Source organism: Rattus norvegicus, chromosome 7 (assembly GCF_021556685.1).
Source record: "Rattus norvegicus strain SHRSP/BbbUtx chromosome 7, alternate assembly SHRSP_T2T, whole genome shotgun sequence".
In the NCBI taxonomy this organism is placed as follows: Eukaryota; Metazoa; Chordata; class Mammalia; order Rodentia; family Muridae; genus Rattus; species Rattus norvegicus.
Window position 1 is genome coordinate 80,400,426 of NC_141540.1, and position 25,754 is coordinate 80,426,179.

The following is a 25,754-nucleotide window of genomic DNA, read 5'->3' on the forward strand; positions in this document are numbered from 1 at the left end:
GTAAGTCTCTTATCCGCGTAGATTAGTTTTACAGTATCCCCCATACCTCAGTCTACAAATGATCAAGTCTATATAAAATGCTGTAGTATTTGCATATACATACTCCAGGCCAACTTAAAACTTATTATTTGGCCTCCTGACCTTCCTGCCTCCATCTCCCAACTGCGAATTACAGACATGTACCACCCTACCTAGCTGTGAATTGTCTTCGATGGTTCTTTTTTAGTGTCTGTCCAGTCACTGTCAGCTTTATGAGGAAATGGACCAATTCTAACTGACCATCATTTTACTCCCTAGCTTAAGGAAGAACTTAAGAAGTGAAACTTTATTATTATTGTAGGAATGTTTGTTGAAAAGCTAGAAGGAGCATAAACGCCACCACAGATTGCCACAGTCTGTGACTTTTTTCCCTGGAATAGTCCTCGTCCCCTCAAACTTCAAAATACCCGGGTGCCTTACTGTGAAGGTATAAATAAAGCACATTACTGGGAGATGCTTTAACTTAAACTCAAGAACAACATACTTAGTCTATCTAGTCTTTCTTGTCATGGAATTTCAAGTTTTCGAGATACTCACACCCTTCACACACACCTTCAGTGGAGCGGGCTGCTGGGAATCACTTGGCCTGCTTCTCAAGCTAGTCACTTAGCACACCATCTATTTCCTACTTATCAAACACACTGAGTGGAATAGAACTCTCTTCAGGCAGGAATCCACTTATATTCAATGTAAGTGATATTCGATCTGCATGTAATGTTTTCCATTGGCTTTGCTTTTTAATATGCTATTTAAGATCCATAATTTTTTAAAATATTTTGAAGAGGCCTCATTTGTCTGCACTGCCTTTGATTTTTAACAGCCTTAATGTTACAAATTTTTCATTTTCATATATATTGAACATGATTAAGTTATCTACAAGTAAAATTAAACATCTACAGAAGAATTGAATTTTTTTGTTAGGATGGGTGGTATCAAGCAGTGTCAACAACTGTAAACAATTTATGTCTGAGCAATACGTGACCTCCCTGGGCAGAGTAGTTACCCAGACTCTGTATTCCAGGTATGTTGGGATGAATATATGGAACTTAGCCAGTAAAGAAAAAGGAAAAACTAGGAACTGAACTTCATGGTGGTTGAGGGAACCCTTTGTTCTGTGGATATTTAATTTGTTCTGGGCGCTGCAGTATAACGATAATGGATACTGAAGAGTGCCTGGCAAAAAGTCTCAGCACAGCCATCTGAGAGGTGCTGCGTGATTTTATTTCACTGGTGCCTCCAACTCAGCAAGACGTTTCCATCTGGTTTTCTGCTCATACAGAATGGAGGTGCTGTTATCGCATGAGAAGTTGTTAGATGATACTCCAGGTCCCCAGGGAGTCATGGCAGGAAAAGGCATTTCTCTTTCACCTGAAATGTTTGAGGATATTCTGTGTAGATGCTGTATGAATTTACTGCAGTGTCATTATGATGCTGTGAGTGTGTACCTTCGTGTGTGTGTGTGTGTGTGTGTGTGTGTGTGTGTGTGTGTGTGTGTGTGTTTTCATCTGTAGTTCCTGGAACTTACTGTTCCATAGGCAAGGCCACTGAAAAGTAGAGAGTTTCTCTCTTCAAGGCAGAACACAACAGAAAGTCTAAACTCCTTCCTTGCCTTGAACTTCATCAATAAGAAAACTTGTGACCTACTTTTTCTGGTAGTCAATAAGACCTCATTTCAGGCAGGATCTGCTCTGTTACCAAAGGGAGCACTGAAGAATCTGAATGAGCAGGCAGTGCCCCTCCCAGTCTACTTAGCATTCGATAATCCCCTTTCCTAATCACATCTTGACGATGTAGCTGCCCCCACTTCACTGATGCCTCTCCTGTTAAGTTTCATAGAAACCATGAGAGGCAGTTTAGAGAGATCCTAGGTAGCTGAACTTGTTGCTGAAGGGTGGTGGGCGAAGAGAGTATATAGAAGCTACAATTCCTTCTGTATTGTTTCCTGTGTTTCTCTGCCAACAGCCTTTGTAATAAACCAGCACACCTGAGTTCTGTGAGCTGCGGAGGAGGGGTTTGTGGGAACTCTGATCTACAGCCGAAGCACAGCTAAAGCAATCTGGTATCTAAAGTGCCATCACATGTATAGGCACGGAGCCCTCGATCTGGGGGATCTGGGACTCCAGATGGTGTTAGGGAAGAACACCACTGGTGTCCACTGCTGCAGAACTGATTGCTGGCTTGCTGCTAGGGAGAAATCTGCATGCATTTTGCAATCATGGATGCAATTTGTATTTGAACAGAATAGGAGAAACAGTTTACATCTTAGCTCATTTCTCTTTATCTTCGAAAACCACCACGCCTGAGCTTTAGTTGGAGTGTGCAACAGTACTGGGTTCAGTGCTGTGCCTGTGTCTGTGTGTTACGCGGTGGTGCAAGCTTACTGCTGCTGGCTTCACTTTTAATAATGTGTGCCTTGGTTTCCTCGTAGTGTATGGTGGGTGTTGATAGTATTCCTCGCAGAGTGCTCTTTACCTGTGTAGTGATTTATGGAGACTTTGACGGGGTAAAGATTTATCATTAAGTGATTTATAAATGTTAGCTACTCTCTTACTAGTATGGGCACTGCAAGAGGGTAGTGATTCCTGTCAATTTCTGTTTGTCAATTACTGTATCCTTAGTGATGGCAGCATGTCTGGCATGTGATATGCACTCAACAAATACTTACTGGATGAATGTTTTGTCAGCCTTGTCATCTGTGAAGTAAAAACACTGAGAGTAACTACCTCATGCTGTTCTCTTAAGTTGGTAGTGTATCTGAAGAACATAAATTGAGCTGTCACCATCATATATTACTATGCTCAAAGGGACATAGCTAAGATTGGTGTATCCAAATATTTGTCCCTCCTCTGAAGCCCCAGTCTAACTTCTTTTCCTGGCATCTGACTTTGATCTTTAAGTATTTTCCTCCATTCATGCCACAGGTCAAATCTTATCACCATGTTTTAGCTTAGTTAGTAGTTTTTCTTACTTCCATGGGCAGATTCAATGTCAAATGCCATTATAAATCTTACTGCATAAATAAGGAAACTGTTGACCTCTTCATCTCTCTTAGTTTTTTTCCTCTTATCTTATTTAAATATATTTTTACCTCTTTAATTTTCTAAAGTTCTGGATGGGCCAGTTGCTAAAGTGTAACATTTGTTCTTCACTTTCAAAATCTGCCAAGTGAAAACTAAAAGTACCTTTGAAACATGAACTTTTCAAGGTGTACACCTAATTTGTACCATAGTGACATAATGTTAAGAATGAGAAAAAAAGATTGCTTATTTCAGACCTTATGGTTAGGCCATATGGATTGTTATGTTTTATAAGGAAAACATGTATTTAACATAGTCGTGTAGATAAAATAAGCAGTCTGACTTTAAGGTTGGGTTGTCAGCATTTATTTTCATGAATAAATGTACATTATAATTATAATGGAGGTTGTCAGCTTTGTTCCCTGTCTTTCTGTCCCCTTAGTTTTATTACATGAACACACAAAGCATCTGTGGCATGGTATACAGGGACTAACCTAGAGCCAGTCTGTGTGGGCACAGACCTGCCCTGCCATAGAGTGGATGTACTTAACACTGTGGAGTTTCTTTCAGCACATCTGCCAGGAAACACTCGGTCAGGATTGATGTAATAATTGATATATTAGAGTGAGGTGGTTTTATAAACTGTAAAATATTTATTTGTATTTATCAAATGGCATACTATACTAGTATATGCAAAACATATCTGTTTATCTTTCCTTCAGAATGATGATTTCCATGTTTTCTGGTAGAGTTTTTCAGGATTTTATTTTTGGAAGGCAATCAATTACATCGTGACTCTTAATCTTTAATGTTTGGATGAATAAGAGAATTAAAAATAAAGTGGGATCCTGGGTTATAATATTCTAGACATATATTTCTTTCTGTGTAATGAAATATAGTGACTCAACATATAAGAAGTAAATCCAAAAATATGTACAGTGCGTAGTTATACATAGTAAACTGCATATGCATGTACTAACCATGCAGCTACACATGCTAAACACATATTCATGTACTATGTGTACTACTCATATCTTAGATTTGGACAGTTTCCAGTTTTTGCTGGCAGTTTTTTTCTATAGTTTTAAGTTGATTGAGGTGACAGTAGATATGTCTAAAAAGAATAGGGAATAATGCTTCAACTTGTTAAAAATGTATCAACCACCCACATATGTTGGCACACCGCTATTTCCTGTACTCAGGAGACCAAGCAGCAAGATGGTAAGTTTGAGGCCACTCTGGGCTGCATAGTGAGTCCCATCTCAAAAACAAAATGCAAATAGTGCTAAATATACATCTTTATGTGAAGCTAGAAATATTTTTGAAAACTAGTGAACATAGGACTAATGAAGTGGAATTGAAGTTTCCTCAGTAATTACAGATCATTCTTTCAATTGCCAGGTGAGAGTAGAATCGCCTGGTCACATTGTGAGCCACCTCCTTATGTGTCACATTGTGAGCCACCTCCCTATGTGTCAGTTTCCATCTTTAAAATGCTGATCAAGAGCCTAGTGACGTAGAAGTTACTAATTTCCAGCACTCACATCAGGTGGCTCACAACCCCAGCTCTAGGGAGACTCTCACATCTCTGGCTCCTGGCTCCGAGAGCACCAACACTCACATGCACACACGTGTACACACACCATAAACATTTTAAAATAAGTAAATTGTTGATCAAGTGCTAGTCAATTGTTTTCAGAACTCATGGCTAGAAGTTCAAAAAACATCAGAGACGTTAAATAAATCCTTTCTGTTTCTGTGAGTTTGTGATATTTTCCTTTATTCCTATAATAAAATTTTTATTTAATAGTAAAAAGCTTCCATTCTGTCAATAAAAGTGAGTTATTTGCAGATTTCTATGGTTTTAATAGTGGGAAAGTGAATACTGAAAGGGAACTGGATTGGAGCTGTGTGAATGTTAATGAGAAAGGATGAATCTCTCTCTCTCTGGAAAACAGGAAACTTGATCTAAATAACAGTACCTTTTGTCGCAATGGTAGGGTTTTGTGTGGAAAGTTTTGGAAGTTTTAGAAAGAAGTGAGAGAACTGTTCTTTGTATGCATTTCTCTCATTCTTTCTGAACTGTCACTTGTGGCACATCCTGTTTTAAGTCCCTTCTCATGTGCTCCCGGCCTGGCTTCAGCTATTCTGTGGTCCACATCAGACAACACCTTCAGGGGCTTCTTTCTACTTGCAAACCTCTTCTCACCTGTCAGCTGGGCACTGTGACCTCGGACCCTTTCTAACTTGTCCCTCATCCAGGCCCCTGGCCTCTATTGCATTACTGTTCCTGTTAATGTCTGCCTTCTAGAGTGTGATTGTAACTTCTCCCCTGTGTGGGGAGTTTTAGCTGCTCAGTTCACTGTTGTATTGTGAGCATCTACAGATACATGGTATTCATTAGGATCTTAGAGAACTGAGCCTGAATAGTGAATCCCCCAGTACTACCATACTTAAAAAACATGTGTACATTCGTGTGTGTGTGTGTGTGTGTGTGTGTGTGTGAACTTAGGATACTCCCCTGACTCCTAGTAAAACAGCAGAGACAGAGTTTTACTTGCAGAATCGTGTGGTAACTTTGCTTATCGGCTGTTTTTGATATGTCTGTGTTGCTTCCAAATTTATGCTAGGATGTAACACAATGTACATCACTGTAATGTTACACTTGATAGGGTTATTTTTAGCAACAAGAGGCAGGTGATTGCTTTATGTAGAGAAAGAAGGAATTCATTCCCAGAATGAATGCTAACTTTATGGACCTCGTTGTATGTTTTCCCTTGCTGGTGCCTCAGTTGTCTGTTTAAAGAGATCTTCTGTTGACTGTTTACCATTACTTCAAACGAAAGGGTTAATGTAGGTTTTCATACGATCTGGACAAAATCTGGTTATGACTTGAAGACAGTGTCTCTTACCTAAATCCGAGGAGTGTGAACAGCTGCTGAAAAGAAACTACTATGGGAAAGTTTTACCAGGAATTTTGCCCATATATTATCACTCTGAGAGGTCTAACTCATTCCACCCAATTAGTCACAGTGCCCGGAAGGCACTGGCCATGCCAAAGGAGACAGCAGCGGCTACAACCTAGACCCCAGGCCAGAGCCTGAGGTGCGCCCTGGCACCAGCGCTACGGTGCCGCCCCCTCCAGCCTCCGATTGGCGGAGGCTCAGCATCAGCAGCATCTCGGGGCGAGGGAGGACGCCCGGGCTAGCGGCTCCGGCGTCCTGGATCCTCTGCTCCCCTGGGTGACACTTCAGACTTCCACCGTGAACAGCTGCTTCTCTTGACGGCTTTCCTCCTGATCCTTCCCCAGCAAAGCCAAGGTCCCAGCCACGGGCCGGGGAAGCAGGGACCGGAACCCACCCGGCCCCGACCGCAGCGGTCTCCGCTCAACAGCCGCCAAAACGCCTCGTATCTTGTACCGCGGGAAAAGCGGGTCCTCCTCCAAGATGGGCCGGCAGGGCCTGGGGGGCACGGGTGCTGCGGGGCGCTCCATGCAGCGCTCTCAGAGCCGGAGCAGCCTCTCCGCCTCCTTTGAGGCTCTAGCTGGCTATTTTCCTTGTATGAACTCCCTGGAAGAAGATGAAGGAGGTGAGGACCCATGTTCGTTCCCACCCTTCCTGGGCTGAGTGTCTGTTGTGGATCACTTGGGTTCCGTGGTGGGAGAGTTGGTCTCAGGTGAGAACTCCAAGTAGCTTCTGCTGCCCGAACTGTGCCTAAGAGACCCCTAGAGCACCTGGCGGAGAAACACTGTTAGTGGGTTGTTCACGGAGCTCCACAGGCTCTCCTGGGAAATAGTTGTCCTAGTAAGGAGTTAGAATTATGGATCACTTGGAAGTGGAATGAGCATGTAGACTGGGTGGGAGTTAGGTTGAGCCTCCTATGTACCCCCCATCCGTTTGCTTTTGTTTACTTCTTAAGTCCACAGTCTCTTTGTCAGCATAATCTGGAGGACAGAAATGCTGGGAAAGCTGAGGACCGCTGCAGTAAAACTTTATGTGCCCCGGCCTTTGACAGCCACTATCTAGATGCGCTGGACAGGTGGAAGGTGGACGCTAAAGGCGCGTTTACACTGTATTAGCTCGGAACTTTGTTTACCAGCTGCGCAGTGTGATTCTGATTGTCCGTGCTGTTCAACGATGCCTGTGTAAGTGAAGGGAAATACTGGCCCTGTTAAACTTTTCACTGAGAGATTCGCAGGCCTTCATAAAGTTTTGAATACCAGATCCTGTTTTTCCTTGATGAAGAACTCATAAAATTTTGCAACCAACACTGAAAATTTGTAAATTAATGTAAATAATGTAGAAACAGTGTTCTTTGCAAACTGTGTCCATCCTTAGGCCTATACCCAGAGGAGCTTAGTTATCTTGTTAACACTATTTATACAATTAATTAAGATGTGCTTTTCTTTTATTCTGTGACAATGACTTCTCACTAGAAATTTGCCTAGCCTTATTTTAGGAGAAGTTAATTACCTGCTTTAAGAACAGATAGAAATAAATTTTCCCATATTTGCTCTGGTGAGGGAGTGAGTGACAAAGTGGCCACAGGACAATTAATGATATGGTCAGTCTTCAGACTGAATCCCTGTAACTCTCCAAGTTTTCTCTGGCTGTTGTTGCAATGTTAACTTCCTGTAAATAAAGACTCATATAAATACAGATATAACAATAAGATAACTTACTATTTAGACATAACTTTTCATTTTTATATTCTTGTTTGTGTTTTATACATTTACTTTTGACTACTTTCCTATAATAATTTATTAGAAATTCTAGGAAATGTCTAAAAGTCAAACAGTTAAAAGCAATCAAAATGAATAACTGGACCCCCATAATTGTAGCTAGTTTTTAGAATCCCTTACTAGCCAGGCACTGCTTAGGTCCTACAGTGTGTAGCCTTGAGGGCCCATAACTTTATTAGCCCTGTTTCACAAATGAGGATACTGAGGCAAAAAGAAATTCCAAGACTTCCTTAGACAGTTGTCACTGTAGCCAGCACTTGAAGTCTGGAGTCACAATCACTGCTGTGTACTCGAGATGCTTTACTACGCACACTCACCAACCTAGTAGGTAGTGACGCTGCTACAATCGAAGTTAGGCATGCCTGTGAACACATATAGTTAAATAAAATATAGACTGGTGCAGATTTATTTCTAAGCATGTTTAATGCCAAGTCCTCAATATCGAGTTTACTTTATAGAAACTAGTTCCATTCTTAAGTTATTATTAGGATTTAGGGGTTTACAAAATACCATCCTAAAAGCATTTTTTTGAGATAGTAGGAAAAGCTTAAACAAAATGTGATGATTTTTCAAAATTGAAAGTACACTGTGTCTCATACATGCAAATGCGAAAAGGAAGTGTCTGCATATACACATGAGAAATGGGAACAGGTTTCTGTGCCATAATATTGCTTCTTGAGTTGCCAATACAAAATGTTGCACAAGGAAGGTAGCATTTTTAAATGTTCCCTATATGTCTCTCCTTGTAACAAGAAAGCTCTCCACAAATGGATTCTTCTCTGGCTTGGTGTCAACTTAAAGCCAAGAGAAATGGATCTAAACTTCCCCCTGGTTTCCCAGCACTCCTTTCCCCTTTCAGCATCCCCCCCACCCCCCAGAGGTCTGTGAGACTCAGAACCCTGGTCCAGAGCAGGGCTTCTTCGCAGTGTTTTTTCTTTTAAGACACCCGTGCAGAACACATAAAGTTTGTGAAGCTTGGAAGCATTATTATAGTCATAACTGTGAGACCTGGTCCACCTCACAAGAAAGGGAAATCCTTATTTAATGGGTATGGTGGTCTGCTAATCACTGTGATTGACTAAATTATCAGATGGATGTCAAAGCTAGCAATGCCCTTCTCTTACTACTTAGGATTTAAAGAAGGGTCCCCTGAGAGTGTGTAAATGCTGATTTGGGTATCAGTAACATGAGTTTCTAACCATCTCATAAAACAGCATCCTGCACATACTTGAAAACTGTTTCTCCAGACTCCTCCCCTAGTAAAGAATAGAGTTACGATCTAAACCCATAAGGTGGGTCAGAGTTTACACTGTTGACTAAAGTGTTTACACTGTTGACTTCATAACAATTGTATCTCCTTGTAGGAGTCTATGGTCTTGAAAACTAAGCACAATAATAATAATTGCCATTAACTGTGCAGCTTCTCTGTATTCCTTTCTTTTATTTCATGGAAGTTCTTCAGGGGGTCATTTTCGTTGTTTTACTGTAGAGAAAATATACAAGTTAAACCCATTGCTTACAGGTAACGTATCTCAGTGTGACTGACTTGAGTCTGCACTGAAAGGATGTCTCTGTAAGCAGAGTGAGTTAATTCACTATATAGACTGGTCCTTGTTTCATCTTTTCTGCATACTTTGTGAGTTTGTTTTTTCATCCTTTCCCCTGGGTGTATTCCAGAAAGATGGTCTCCCTATCCATGGGGTTATTTTACATAAAACTGATGGCAATCCTACTTTTCCTGTTATTTAACAATTTATAAATTGCATTCACTTATTTAGCATTGATCCCTATTTGAACAAGTATATTTTCACTATGTAATATATTTGGTTCTAACACTGACTCTTCCTGATACAGACCATTAGTATGTATAGGATATTTGAATATTTCAGGTACTTACAAGAATGTGGGACTATTTTAAGGCAACATTTCCTTTTGTAATTATAGAAACAACTCTTCAGCTTTCCACCTATTGAGTCCAAGAAAAAAATGTTTGGGTGGCAAAGTTGCTAATGGTTGAGGGACTCCCAAAGGCCATCTACATGTCCCATGTGGTTCTAAGCTCATGGGTCTCCCAAAGGCCATCTACATGTCCCATGTGGTTCTAAGCTCATGGGTCTTGTTTAGTTACACATATACTATGTGAAAATTTTACTTCCCCAAAAGTTCACCTAGCCACCTCTGATTGAAATATAATTTGGCAACCATACACAATTTACTAACTAAGTAAATTAGCACTCAATTCTTTCTGCATGCCTGCCAGTTGAAAATTAAATTATAAGAAAATCAACAAGGGGCTGGAGTGATACCTCAGTAGTTAAGAGCACTGACTGCTCTCCCAGACGTCATGAGTTCAATTCCCAGCAACCACATGATGGCCCACAACCATCTGTAATGGGATCAGATGCCCTCTTCTGGTGTGTCTGAAGACAGCTACAGTGTACTTACATACATACAATAAATAAAATCTTAAACAAAAAAAAACAGCAAATGAAAGTAGCTTAAAAACACTAAAAATCTGAGGGAAAATTATCTGCATGTCATCGTGAGGCTGTGAAGGGTTGTTGACGTAAAAGGATCCATTTAGGTAGTCAGAATGGTGCAAGCTTAAAATTCACAGTCTACATTTGAGGCCACCAGGAGCTATACAGAACCCATCTCAGCAACAAAAGGATTCTGTAGACAAACACACATTTTTAAGAGACCACTCATTTAGTAGGATGTGAATCTTGGTGTGGAGTTACTTAAGTCTTAGAAACCGTGCTATTTGATTGCAGATAGACCTTCACCTTTGTTCTGTTGAGGTAAGATGTTTCCATGAATGTCGGCACAGCATTGCTATGTGCAGAAACAGGTGTAGCTACTCATGCTGACTAACGGAATGGTGCTGTTCTTTACAAACTGAATGCCAGTAAAACTAACTCTCCCTGTACAGTGTTTGGTCATGGTATTAATACATCCTCCACAGCCAACTGGCCAAGAGAGAGCGGTATAGGCCATTGTGGATTTTTTTATAGAGATAATTTTCTCGAATTATGATTTTATATGAAAAATCATTTTATTAAATGAGTACATACACATTTAGGAATGACACAATTTGTATATTAGATTTGTACTTAAGACAAAGTAAAGTAAGATATTTTGGAATTAAAAGCAAATGAACAGCTTCAGCTCAGATTTAACCTAAGAATCAGCATCTTTCATTATCTTAGGTCCATGGTGCACTTACAGCAGTGGTTCTCAACACTTTATTACAGTCCGTCATGTTTTGTGACCCCCAACCATAAAATTATTTTCATTGCTACTTCATGACTGTAATTTTACTACTGTTCATGGATTGTAATATAAATATCTGTATTTTCCAATGGTCTGAGGTGACCTCTGTGAGACTGCTATTTGACCTCCACAACCCACAGCTTGAGAACCACTGCCTTAAAGTAATTGAAAACTTTAATGTGGAAGTCAGATCAGACCCCTGTTTTCCCTCATACTTTACTAGATTCGTTAAATTCTAAGCCAGCAATAGGACCAAGTTTCCCTGTGGAGTTATTCTGTATACAATGGCTTACAGAAGAAGCTGACTAGTAAGGTCTTGTGATGGCCTCCCATCACCACTGAGGCCTACACCCACACATGAAAATGCTCTCTGCTGCGATGCTCTAGGCCATTAGAGCAGTGGAAGAAGATCATTCTGTCTTTGTTCTACCTCAGGTTGTCCGGTTGTTGATAGGAAGGACGGAGATCTACCTACTGCTATATATTTATTTATAAGGTGAAGGATATTTGAGGAAAATGCCAATGTAAAATAATAGTTTCAGTTCTAGCCTTGAAATGTTGCTCTATTTCAAATCTGGAAATGAGGTTTCTTTTCAATGTGAATAATGTTTTCGCAGAGGTTTTTCACCAAATCTATGAACAGAGTCATCTAGGTCCCACATGGATCTAAAGGAAATCAGGAGAACCCTCTTCCTGTCTTGCAGTCACTCCTACTTCACATGGCTGCTTCTGGTTTTCTCTTTCTTTTCTTTTCTTTTTTTCTCTTTTTTCCCCGCTCATTCTTTGTCCTATCTCCCTGAGCACACGTCCAGTAAGCCATAGTAGCCAGTGACTTCCGGGTTCCTGTGTTACAGCTCCACCATTCTGCACATTGTCTTTCGCGATCCCAGACCCGATATTCTAGGGAGGGATTTAAAGGCCAGCTTAGTCCTGTCTGGTGATGTCTGAGGCCAGGCTTTGTCTGTGGGTTTAGCTCCCACTAGGAATGTGCTTCTGTGGACGGTGAGAAGGGCATCGTTATGTCTTCTCTGACATCCCCCAAATAGCTGCTCCTGCCTAGATAAGAAAATCTTGATTTAGATTTTATTTCATGAAACTAAAACACAAGGAAAATTATTTTAGCTATTTAAAATGAAGAGATCAAATGGTGACAGCTGTTCCCTTAGGGTGTTTGTAGATCAGTAGCCCTATAGATAACATAGATCATTAAGGCAGAAGAGGACCAGGAAAGGACTGAAAAGCTAAAAGAAAGTCTACCAGGGAAGAGAGGCGAGCAGTCATTCTGAGCAGTGCCAGGTTGGCACATTGACTTGTTTTTTGTCCCCAACAAATCATGAACTTGGTTATTCCCATAAAGTCCTTAAACTTTAAAATATTGGCAGCAAAATTTTTAAATTCTCAACATTATCTGAAGCAAACAAACACATTTATTGGCCAAATGTGACCCAGAGAACACAAAGTTTTTAACCTCTGCCAAGAAAATCTGCTCCCTTCCTGGCATTTCTAGTTCTGTTTTTTCTCATTCTCACTGGTGCCTTGGCTATTTAAAACCAAAGGGCTCATCTCTGAAGCTGCTGATAAGACTGCAACCTGCTCTCTCTACTTTCTGGATCCAATGCTAACACATTGTTAACACATGGTTCTCAACCTGTGGGTCAGCAGCTCCTCAGGGACACCCCCTTCACAGGGCCCACCAAAGACTGTCAGAAAACACAGACATTTACATTATGATTCATTAATAGCAAATTTACAGTATCAAAGGCTCATGGAATTAGGAAGGTTGAGAACCACTGCCTAGGGGCAAACTGGAAGATTCCCATTTCTTCTAAGAAAAGTCCACCCTGATGATCTAAATCTCTCAAAATCTAGCTACTCAGTTTATAAAATGAAGCCTCCTGACCTCCAGAGTTTTGGTCATGCCTTCCTGTTCTTGCTCTGCTACTGTGTGCGTGTTCCTTGCCCATCAGTGGTCAGTTCATACCTCAGCCACCAGAGCTTCTCTAGGTGGACAAAAACTTGTATGAACCCAGATTTGAAATAGTAATTCCATTTCTGCCTAGTTAATATCCTAAAAGGAACTCAAGTTCTTTAGCTTAGCTTGATAGTACAATATCTATAATAATACATATATTGGCATAAGGCTGAGACTTAATGTTATTATGTTAATCCTTCTTTTATGGACCTATTTAAAAATAGTTTGCCTTCTCTGAGCCCGTGTCCTCTGATACATGAGGTACTAGCCCTGTGTGGCTATCTGGTTTGTATGAAGTTAATGAAGTTGGAATTTTATTTCCTCCACCATGCTAGCTTTATTTCAGTGCTCAGTAGCACTATTTATCTCTCTGGTGATGACCTTTTTGTATACTATGCCATTACAGAACATCTCCATCATGGACAGAAGTTCTGTTGGCTGTATAGCCCTAGTAATGAAGGGCCGCGCCTGTAGAAATTAGGATACATGGCCCTGGAGGGTCAGCGTGTGTTTACTAGCTTACCTTACCTACCAAACAAAAGCTTATATAAGTGGGACTCATATGACTTGTCATATTTGTTATTTCCCCTTATATTCTATCTCTAGCAAGCACAAGAACTACGGTTGTGAGTGGAGACTTGAGCAACACTGCTTTCTATGTATTTGTCAGGAAGTGAAAACACACTCTTAGGTGAGGCAGAACACGTGGATAAATCAGTCAACTGTTTTGATTCTAATGGGCACAAGAATACTGGAATGCCACTCTCTCTGAACTACACCTAGAAGTTATTACTATATAAACTGGAATACATTTTCCTATCAAATTAGAAGTGGGACAAGTGCGAGATATGTGTTATTTAGAAAACATTCCATAGAAATCAGAAAATTAGGCAGGAAAACTGCTGAATAAAACTTGGATTAGGTCATAGCATTTCTTCTTCACAGACCCAGAAAGCTAGACTACAGGGTGATCATTATGCCCACAGCCATAGTGTAGAAGCTACCCTGCATGCATTGCAGCTTGCCACGTACATCACAGCTTGTCCACCATCTCCTTACTGGTGAGTCACTATGTACATGTGACCCCCTCCTAGGAATCAGATATCTGGCCATCACCCTTGTTGGACTAAAAGTCTGTGGAACCTGTCTTCTGAACTCAATGCTTCGACACATGAAGTTTGTGGCCTCGCTGCAGAGTAGGGAGAAAGGCGACATGTAACAAAGGTAGCTTCTACAGTTGAAGAATAGAATATTTCTCTTAGGAAGAAATTTGGCAAGATAAAAACACAACAATATCACTTGATTATAGAAAATGACTAACAGTAGTTGAAAGGCTACCTATTATACTCAATGTGATTATCTTTTATTTTATGGCTTTAAATATTTTTAATATCTTACTATTTAGTTGTTTTTATCTTTAAGAGTGAGCAGTCAGGAAAGGAAAAAAAACTATAGATGAAATCTAAGGTAAATATCAGGGCTTCTTTTTTTTTAATGCATCTTACATCCTACTCACTGCCCCTCCAGACACCCCATCTCATAATCCTTCCCTCATCTCCCATTGCCCACCCCCTTCTCTGGGGGTTGGAGGCCCCCTGGGTTTCACCCCACCCTGGCACATCAAGACTCTGCAGGGCTAGGCACTTCTCCCACTGATGTCAGACAAGGCAGCCCAGCTAGAAGAACATAGCCCACAGATAGGCAACAGCTTTTGGGATAGCCCCCAATAGCAGGGCTTCTTATCTTTACATTTGCTGCAATTTTGGCCACTCAAATATACATACACACTACTTTTTTTTAGCATATAGCAGAAGCAATCACCATGAAAAAATCTTAAACTCTCATCCATTTACTGTTGTATTCTAGAACCTTTGTGGACATACAGGTCTTTTTGTCACAGTGAGGTGTGGCTCTTCAATTCATGATGATGTATAAGAATGAGAATCAATTTAAACAGTAAGGTAGCAGCAGGCCCAACAGAATAAAAATCACTTCAAGAGAAAAGAAGCAAAGCAGGGGTGACAAAAGCAGTCCTGCCTGGAACTGTCAGCTCCCTCCTGGTGTGGGCAGCAGAAGCTGACAAGACAGGGCCCCTTTATCCCTTTATCCCCCAACAGCCTTGCTCTGTGTCCTTCATTCTCCGTGGCTGCAGAAGTTTGCAATGAAGAGGCAGCTGTGCAGTTCTCACCCAGCTTCTTGCTAGCGCAGCATACCGCACTATTAAGTGGACAGGCGCTGCAAAGGTTTATGTCTACAATGACTGCATAGTCCAAGTCAATATGCACTAGTCTGTCTTCTTCATTTTGAATTTAGCAATTGAATTTTGTCCCAATTTTAAACTTTTCCATAGGTTTAAACACCTGTCGTGGGGTGTGTGTGTGTGTGTGTGTGTGTGTGTGTGTGTGTGTGTGTGTGTGTCTGTCAGAGTAAGTTTAGTTAGATTCTAATGACAGCCAAAAATACATCAATGGCTTTAAACAAAGTAAAGCGTGTGACACTCATCACATGTCCAGTGGGATACATATATTGGGGCAGAGATCTGCTGCCAACTCCTCTAGCCCCTCCGAATCATGTTTACCTTAGTGTTTATGTTCTGGTTATCCTGTTCCTCAGTAAATTCAGGGGAAGATGGCCCAAGGCTGTCTTGGAGCTGGAGCCTCGGAAGGAGAGCTCTGGCATCTGTTTGACTCACAACCCCCAGAGCACAAGAAAGACCTTCAAGTAGGTCCCAGTATGCAAGAGGAGGGTTAGTATACTCAGGGCTTTGTTGGGGAAGCTTAGAAGCAATACTCCTAGGAGAAGGCATAAAGAGTACACTAAAAATTTCCCATCCATCAAGGTCTAAGTAAAGCGAGGCAGCTTCCGAACATCGAGGGTTTAAAGACATCACCCTGAAACATAACGCAGCTTGGTTCCTTGTCTTGGGCAAGGCAAAAGATGGTCTCCAAGTCAGTAGCAATGAGGAGTTTTTGAGTTTTGTTGTCCAGCCACTTGGAGAGTTTCCTGATCTCAGGGGAAAATGACTTTTAATCAAGTGGCTTTCTGTGAATACAGGGAGTGCCAAGGAAATGAGTTAGCAGATTAAGCCAAAGGAGAAGGATGCCTCCTGTGTGCTGCCTTCTGCCTGGGGTGCTTGGCAATTGAAGAACCTGATTCTGACCTGTAGGCATTGTCCCCAAATGCTTAAAATAACTTACACCCAAGTGTCAAGGCTTAAGGACCCAACAACAGCCCAACCTGGACTTTAGTTTAAGATTTACTGCTGGTGTATTACTTAATGTGCAATTCACACACACACACACACACACACACACACACACACACACACACAGGCACACATGTGTATATGTATTTGCTTTTTAAAAGCATACTTAGCAATCCCATAACAATTTTGGTTGTTCTACCCCAACAATCATAATAAAACATCTTTATGTATGTTTTCTATCTGAGAAATAATTTGAGAAAGAAATCAAAATCTGCTCTACTGGGCCTCTGCTGTTGTAATAGTCAGGATGTGAAACCAACACATACTTGTTAGATCTTAAGCCTAGCATAGGATGATTTTGTGTAACACCACAGATGTTGTTGTAAAAATATAAAAATAAAAAAAGTATGGTTGTCTTTTATCCCCCTTCTAGGTCTAGCACCTCAGTGTCCCAAGATATCTGCTAGATATCTTGCCGGAAGCACACATTCCAATTCTGTGGTAACCCAGACCAGCCGCCCCACACTCCATTACACTTAAATCTACACATGAAAGAACACACAACACAATAACCTTTGACCCAATTGATAAGCTATAATCGCCCCCCTAAACATACAAAGCCCAGTACCATCCATCTCTTAAGAACATTAATAACAACCTGTAAATACACAGAGCGGAATCTTAACATCACCCGCCATATTGTCCTGCCACAGCTTCTCTCTCTGTCCCTCCTGTCTCTTCCTCCTTTCTGTTCCAGTCTCCTCCTCTTCCTCAAACTTCCCTCCACCCATGCTTCCTTCTTCTCCAGTGACAGGCCTCCTTCTATCCTGTACCTGTCCCTACCTGTCCCTCACCCGTGTTTTAGGGGAGAAGGTTCTGGTGAGGTCACCTGAGTCCTGAGTAGTGACAGGGCAGCTGCTCTTCACAGTGGAATTAGCATCAGAATACAGAGAACTCCAGGGCAAACCTCAGCACACAGAGATCAAAACATTGGCTGAGCTCCTGCCTGCAGCCTCTGCTTCCAGGTGCCCTCAGGTTGGAGGCGCATGGCTCCTTGCAGGTGTAAGTCTCCATCAAGGAGCCTTACCTGCTGCTGTCAGCCAGGACTCGCTTTTGGCAGGTACTGGTGGCTAATGTCCTTCACACGTGGCCTTTCCCATCTTCAAGTGAATAGAGGTAAAGACTCTTTCTTGTGACTCTGCTCTGTCTGGTGTCTTCTTGTGGGGCAGCAGAGAAGGCTGTATGTTTTTAAAGGCCTGAAATGCTTATGCTTGCCCAGTCAGTCAATCTCCCTACCTTTAAACAACTAATTAATGACTGTAGTTAATTAGTAAAGTCCCTTTTGCTGTGTAAAGTAATGTAATCGTCAGGAACTGCATAGAATTCTGCCTAACTCACTTGAACTCTCTCTCACAGACCTTCACTGAATTGAGTTTATAGGTTGCATAGCAACATGACACATCATTTAGAACATTACACATGAATCACCATAATGCAGTATATTTAAGTTAAATTGGGCTTATTGTGGATGTGACATAAAGATTTTTATGTGCCACAGATTTATAAATGAGGCTATAACTGTTTTAGGTAATAGAGTATATCAAATGACAAGGTTTAAGGACTACTCTAATAGCATTGAGCTAGGAACTTTTGATTCCTTGACAGGGAGTAGCATAGCTCCTCCATGTAGGCTGTTAACCATGCCCTTTTGTACACTAATGCGACAAACTCGAACTCCAGAGAGAAAGGATGCCAGGGGTCATCTGCTCCTCTCCTTGCCCTTGTCTTATACAACTAGCCCCAGACTCAGAGGAAGTCACACAACCAGCTAGTCAGTGGTCATGACTAGACGGAACTGTTACCTGTTCCTGATCTGGAACTGTAGCAGTGTCTTGGTTGAAGGCTTTCTGTGTATCAGGTGCTCTTCCAAGCTCTTAGATGTGTATTTTCCTTAACCCTCACTACTGCCGTGCCAGTCATGTGCTATAGTCTATGGTTTGAGAACATAGACATAGAGGGGTCTTGCTCACAGTGCCATACAGTGTTTTAAGAGGAGAGAAACAATTTGATGTGGGAACTAACTGGTTTGAGGCTGATGACTCTTCCTTCCCACTCCACCAGGCTACTTCTCCAGGGCCTTCTTCATACCGTCTCACGGTCTGCTGCACAACTACCCAGGCAGCTAGTTTTATTCTAACAATAAATGAATGAGTAACAGAGAACTGTGGTCTGGGCCCTGGGGACACATTCTGGTCCTGTCTCTTGCTGTGTGACTTGAGAAAACCTTGTGATGTGCTGGGCCCTCAGATGCCTCCTCTGTCAGGTGGGGATTTTCGGAGTTATGAAGAAGGTGTGTGAATAAAGCAATTGTGACAGAGGATCCATGCTTTTTTCAATGTTGTTGTTCTTAGCCAAGTGGTGTCTAGTTGTCATCATCCACTGACAGCGTATTTCAAGTCATTTTCACTTGGTAGTGTCAGACTAAGTGGGAAACAATAGACTTTGGAATTGCTGAGTCTTGCTCCTGAGACCTTTAGGAGCTTTGGTTCCTTTGTAGGTCACATGTCATTTCCTTGTCTGTTTCCCATCCCACATCTCAGATGTCACTGAAGTATGTCACAGGTGATGGCAATTGTTCACTCGGGGCAGTGCTAAATAAAATGAACATTAAAGCAGGACTCAGCCCTCACGCAGGCTCTCCATACCAGCCTAGTGTTCTTATGACTTCTGTGGGGAAAGAACATGCTGCTTTGTGGCACAGCTATTTGAGATCACTCTAAAATAAAATGGTAACTGCTAGGGACTAAGAAGATGGGTCACAAGGTGAAGGGCTTGCTGCACAGGTGTGAGGACTAGAATTTGGATCCTAGCACCGGAGGAAATGTCAATGTCAGGGCAGCCATGTCATTAGAGCTAGATGATTAGCCTGTCATCAAGCCCTGAGTTCAACTGAGAGACGCTGCCTCAATGAGCAAGATGGAGTGCATCTGAAGAAGACTGCCAAGCTGAGCCTCGGGCCTCCACGTGTGTGTGTACATGCCTGCCATACACAGGTGCCCATATATATGCAAGTATGCACATACGTGCTTGCACCACACACAAAGACATATGCAGAAAAGTCATTATATTACATTGATGGATACTACAGACGACTCTGCTACTGTCACTTTTTTAAACATTCTTCTTATGCATGTGTATATTTGTTTTGTTTTTCTAAACCATTTGAAAGTAAATTGCAGGTAATAGAAGATTTTGCATCCAAATACTTAACATATATCTGCTAATAATAAATAAATTATAATACCTAAAAGTTTAGCAGATTTCTTATCTAATCTAATATCTAATCAGTATTCAATTTTTCCCTACCTTAAAATGTATGTATGATTTTATTAAAAATGAGTTATTTCACTTTGGTTTTACAAACAAGGCAAATTCCGTATACTCAAGGTCACTGGATTCCAATCTCCTTGCTGTCTTATAATCTAGAAGGTAACCTTACCTAGTTTGCTTGTTTTCATGGTATTAACTTGTTCAGAGACTTGACCAATTGTCTTGAACAATATCCCATATCTGACTTTGTCTGGCTGCTTCCTGTGTGCATGCTACTTGTCTTGTGACTTTACTGTCTATGCTTTTCAAAAACTAGAAGGCTTGATTAGAAACACATTGTATATTTTTGTCCAGAACAGCTTGATAGGTGATTCTGTATGCTTTCTATCAGGAGGGTTACGTTTGACTGTTCCTGTCCTCAGTTGTCAGGGACTTGGTTAAGATGGTGGTGGCTCTATTGCCCATGCTGAAGTATCTTTTTCTCCCTTAATAACTAGAACTAATCTGTGAACTGGTTACCTAGCTCATACAACTTCTTCAGGGTCTAACTTTTAACAGTAGCCTCCATTGGCAAACCATGCTAAAGTCATTTATTCCACTGGTGGCTACAGATTAGTATTTTTAAGTCTGCCTCTATTCAAGTGTTTCTGAGTGGAGCAAATATAAGAAAGTTGGTTAAAAGAATCTCAGCACATCAGTAGCCTTATGGTTTTTTACCATCAATCAGTACAACATGTTTGCTACTCATCCAAACAGCATCTTTTGATTGGCTGAGGATCAGTCATGATGGGTATTTTGTGTCTACTCTAAAGCATCTTATTGTGTTTCCAAGTTGGAAATGAGAAATGGGTGAAATCTAAAGCAATGTTTCAAAGCGGAGCAAATATAAGAAGTGTGGTGAGTCTTACTGTGTCAGTATCACCAACAGGGTTATGAGAACTTACTGATACCAGCTGCTGGGAGAGCATGTCCCAGTCCCATGCCATTTCTCTCCAGATGCTTCCTTTATGCAGTCTGTTTATGAAGTCTGTGAAGCAAATGAGTAGAGTATTGGTGGCCTCCAGGCTCTTCACGGTCTGAGCTCTGATGCACACCCCACTTCCCACCAGCCCACACACCTCTGTCATGGCCCTTCCGTCTCTGCACATGTTCACTCCTGGTTTTGTTCTTTTGTCCACAAAGTTTCTTTTGCCCAGGACACACTACTAGCACATTCTCCAAGCTCAGCTCAAACCCTACTCCCTCCCAGAAGCTCAGATCTCTCGAGGCAGAGGCAGCATGTCTTAGCCCTGCTATGTGTACGGTCTCTCCTTCTCAGCTTCAGTCTTCTGGAGGCCTTCCTTCCCACCAGATGCAAACACCTTAGCACTCACCATGCAAGGCCAAGAATCTAAACAGTCCTTCACACGACACTTCAGGAATTTTATATTACACAATCATTCTGGACGTTATTAACAGATGCAAAACTGCCACCAAATGCAGCTGTCCCTTTTGTATAGCTTTCTTTGCCCTTTTCATATCCACTACCCTAAAAACTTTTTGTAAAAGGTAAAGCTAAACATCAAGTCTCTCACCATCTGGTTCTTTGTAACTAATATGAAGACCTATTTCTTCTATAAGACAAAAGGATTGGGGGAAAAGGTAAGCATAAATTAATTTTGCATTTGAATGTTAAATGAAAAACAAAATAAAGAAGCATAAATTAATCTAATAATTAAAGTATTACAATGAAAACAAAGCTTATTTTATTATTCTTTGATTGAACCTCTTTGTTTCCTATGTTAATGGTTTGAAGACTGTGTCTAGAGGAAATACACAGTGGTACTTTGTGCTGCTCGCTCAGGGAAGTGATTTAAATACTGCTCCTCTGTGTCTCTAAGAATAACACTGCCTGTCTGCAGTCCTCCTCACTGGCAGCCTCCAGGTGCTTACTGCTCCCTTCTGTAACCAGCAGTGACAAAACTGGGATGCCTTTGAATTTCTGTCTTTGCAGAAGGAGGAGGTAAAAAGCTACGCAGCACTGTCCAGAGAAGCACGGAGACCGGGCTAGCAGTGGAGATGAGGAACTGGATGACAAGACAGGCCAGCCGGGAATCCACGGATGGCAGCATGAACAGTTACAGCTCAGAAGGAAAGTGAGTATGGCCACACCCATGCTCTGCCAGCAGGTCCTCCCCGGTCTGCTCACACAGGGCTGACTCTTGGAGTTAGCCCATTTCATCCTCCCTCTCTTCACACAAGTAACTCACAGGACTCAGCCTCACTGTGATTCTGTGAGCCTGTTTCACCCTCTGGGAGTTGACATATCTGGCCTTTTACTCTGAATGATGTACCTTGGGGGAGATAAAGGGCTTTACTTCCATGACAAGATGCTGAAGTATGACTCTCATCATTCCCTACAAATAAAATAGTTTGTCCTAGCTTAAAATACTAAAGCCACAGAAACAATGAGTCCACCTGCCACAGAAACCATGTGGGCGGTATTAGTTTTTTTAATATATATTTTTACATTTATTCATTTATTTTATGTATCTAAGCACACTATCACTGTCTTCAGACACTCCAGAAGAGGGCATCGGATCCCATTACAGATGGTTGTCAGCCACCATGTGGTTGCTGGGATTTGAACTCAGGCTCTTAACTGCTGAGCCACCTCTCCAGCCCCAGTATTAGTTTTTTGCGTCTTTGATGGAGCCAGGGAACATGGCTCAGAGGTTAGCAGCACTGACTGCGGCTCCTCATTACCCACATTATGACTCCCAGTTGTAACTGCAGGTAGAAATCAGACACCATCTTCCTGCTTCCTGGGGCGCTGCATACATATGCTGTACACACATGCACGCAGGCAAAACAGCAACCATGCACAAAAGAATTTAAAAACAATTCTTTACTTTTTAATTTTATTTAATCTTTTTTTACACTCTAGATTTGAACTCCCTCCCAGTCCACCCTCTGACTGTTCTCCATCCCATACCTACTTCCTGACCGGATTCTCCTCATCTCCCCTATACCAGACTTCTAAACTCCCTGGGGCCTCCAGTCTCTTGAGGGTTAGGTGCATCTTCTCTGACTGAACACAGACCCGGGAGTTCTCTGCTGTACATGTGTTGGGGGTCTCATATCAGCTGGTGTATGCTGCCTGCTTGGTTATCCAGTGTCTGAGAGATCTCAGGGGTCCAGGTTAATTGAGACCACTGGTCCTCTTACAGAGTCCTTCTTCCAGTTTTTCCTTAATTCAATTCCAGGAGTCAGCAGCTTCTGTCCATTGGTTGGGTGCAAATATCTGCATCTGACTCTTTCAGCTGCTTGTTGGGTCTTTCTGAGGTCAGTAATGTTAGGTCCCTTTTTGTGATAGCCTTAGTGTCATGTCTTGGAGCCTCCCCTTGAGCTGGATCCCACTTTGGACCTGTTACTGGACTCCTTTTCTCAGGCTTTTCTCCATGTCCATCACTGCAGTTCTTTCAGACAGGAACAATTATGGGTCAGAGTTTTGACTGTGGGATAGCAACCCCATCCCTCACTTGATGCCCTGTGATTCTGCTGGAGGTAGACTCTACAAGTTCCCTCTCCCCACCGTAAGGCATTTTATCTAGTGTCCCTCCCTTTGTGTCCTGAGAGTCTGTCCTCTCAGGTTTCTTGTACATTCTGGAGGATCCCCCAACCTCCTTCCTCCCGAGGTCACCTGTTTTCATTCTTTCTGCTGGCCCTCAGGGCTTCAGTCCTTTTTCCCCATCCAATACCAGATCATGTTCCCCTCTTCCCCAACCCAGTCCCCTTTCCTATCCAGTCCCTCCCTCCCCCCTTGTGATTGCTTTCTTCTCTCCCCCAAGTGGGATTGTGGCATTCTCATTTGGGCCTTTCAGGCCACTATGAATGTAGTGGAACCTGTGCCCCTGTGGCCTGCTGGGGCATCTTTTGTGTATATTCTCAAGAGTTGCTAGGTCTTCAGATAGATATATTTCCAATTGTCTGAGGAACCTCCAGATTGATTTCCGAAGTGGTTGTACCAGATTGCAATCCCACCAGCAGTGGAGGAGTGCTCCTCTTTCTCCACATCCTCCACAACATGTGCTGTTGCCTGAGATTTTGATCTTAGCCATTCTGATTGGTGTGAGGTGGAATCTCAAGGTCATTTTGATTTGCATTTCTTTGATCATTAAGGGCTTTGAACATTTCTTTAGGTGCTTCTCAGCCATTCAAGATTGCTCTGATGTGAATTCTCTGTTTATTTCTATACCCCATTTTGGGGGGGGGTGGTTAGCTTCTTGAGTTCTTTATTTATATTGGATATTAGCCATCTATCAGTTGCAGGGTTAATGAAAAATTTTTTCCCAATCTGTAGGTTTCCCATGTGTCTTATTGACAGTGTCTTTGCCTTACAGAAGCTTCCCAGTTCATGAGGTCCCCCCATTTATCAACTTAGAGTGTGAGCCATTGGAGTTCTGTTTAGGAAATTTCCCCTTGTGCCAATGAGTTCAAAGATCTTTCCCACTTTCTCTTCTATTAGATTCAGTGTATCTGGTTTTATGTTGAGGTCCTTGACCCACTTGGACTTGAGCTTTGTGCAGGGTGACAAATACAGATATATTTTCATTTTTCTACATACATACAGCCTGTTTGACCAGCATCATGTATTGAAGATGCTTTCATTTTTCCATTGTATATTTTTGAATTCTTTGTCAAAGATCAAGTGTCTGTAAGTGTTGGTTTTATCTGGGACTTCAATTCTATTCCATTGGTCAACCTGTCTGTCTCTGTACTAACATCATGCACTTGTTATCACTATTGCTCTGCAGTAGAGCTTGAGGTCAGGGATGGTGATTCCCACAGTAGATATTTTATTGTTAAGAATTTTCTGGTTTTATTTTTCCAAGATGAATTTCAGAATTGCTCTTTCCATGTCTTTGAAGAATTGGATTGGGATTTTGATGGGGATTGCATTGAATCTGTAGATTAACGTTTGGTAGGATGACCATTTTTACTGTGTTAATTCTGCCAGTCCATGAGCATGGGAGATCTTTCCATTTTCTGAGATTGTTTTCCATTTCTGTCTTGAGAGACTTGAAGTCATTGTCATACAGATCTTTCACTTGTTTGGTTACAGTTACCCCAAGATATTTTATATTGTTTGTGCCTATTGTGTAAGGAGTTTATTCTCTAATTTCTTTCTCATTTATCTGTTTATCTGTTTATCATTTATATAAAGGAAGGCTACGGATTTATCCGAGTTAATTTCATATCCAGTCACTTTGCTGAACTTGTTTATCAGCTGGAGATGTTCTCTGATAGAATTTTTGAGATATGTACTATCATGTCACCTGCAAATAGTGATACCTTTATTTCTTTTTTGCCAATTTGTATCCCTTTGATCTTTTTCTGTTGTCTTATTGTTCTAACTAGCATTCGAGTACTATATTGAATCAATATGGGGAGAGGAGACATCCTTGTCCCCGATTTTAGTGGGATTGCTTCACATATCTCTCCATTTAATTTGATATTGACTGTTGGTTTGCAGTAAATTGCTTTTATTATGTTCAGGTGTGGACCTTGAATTCCTGATGTCTCCAATACTTTTAACATGAAGGGGTGTTGTATTTTGTCAAAATGCTTTTTCAGCATCTAAGGAGATGATCGTGTGATTTTTTTCTTTGAGTTTATTTAAATAGTGGGATACATTAATGTATTTTCATATATTGAACCAACCTTACATCCCTGGTATGAAGTCTACTTGATCGTAGTGAATGATAGTTTTGATGTGTTCTTAGATTCGGTTTGCAAGAATTTGCATCAATATTCATAAGTGAAATTGGTCTGAAGTTCTCTCTTTTTTGGTTGGGTCTTTGTGTGGTTTAGGTATCAGAGTAACTGTGGCTTTGTGGAATGAATTAAGTAGTATTCCTTCTGTTTGTATTTTATGGAATAGTTTGGGGAATTAGGTATTAGGTCTCCTTTGAAGGTCTGATAGAATTCTGCACAAAACCTATTTGTCCCTGGGCTATTTTTGGTTAGGAGTTTTTTTTTTTAATTTTATTTTATTAACTTAAGTATTTCTTATATACATTTCGAGTGTTATTCCCTTTCCCGGTATCCGGGCAAACATCCCCCTCCCCCCTCCCCTTCCTTATGGGTGATACCTTTATTTCTTTTTTGCCAATTTGTATCCCTTTGATCTTTTTC

The 25,754-nt window shown here is 41.4% G+C and overlaps 1 protein-coding gene across 51 annotated transcripts in view; it reads left to right on the forward strand.

Annotated features, from left to right (window-relative positions):
• The window catches only part of Rims2 (regulating synaptic membrane exocytosis 2), a 520,587-nt gene that overhangs the window by 477,198 nt on the left and 17,635 nt on the right, over positions 1-25,754 (forward strand). For 50 of the 51 annotated variants that reach the window (XM_087555439.1, XM_087555408.1, XM_087555415.1 and 47 more), the window contains 1 exon segment: positions 21,571-21,712. In XM_087555439.1, the coding sequence (XP_087411565.1) occupies positions 21,571-21,712 (142 nt within the window). 51 annotated transcript variants of the gene reach the window in all.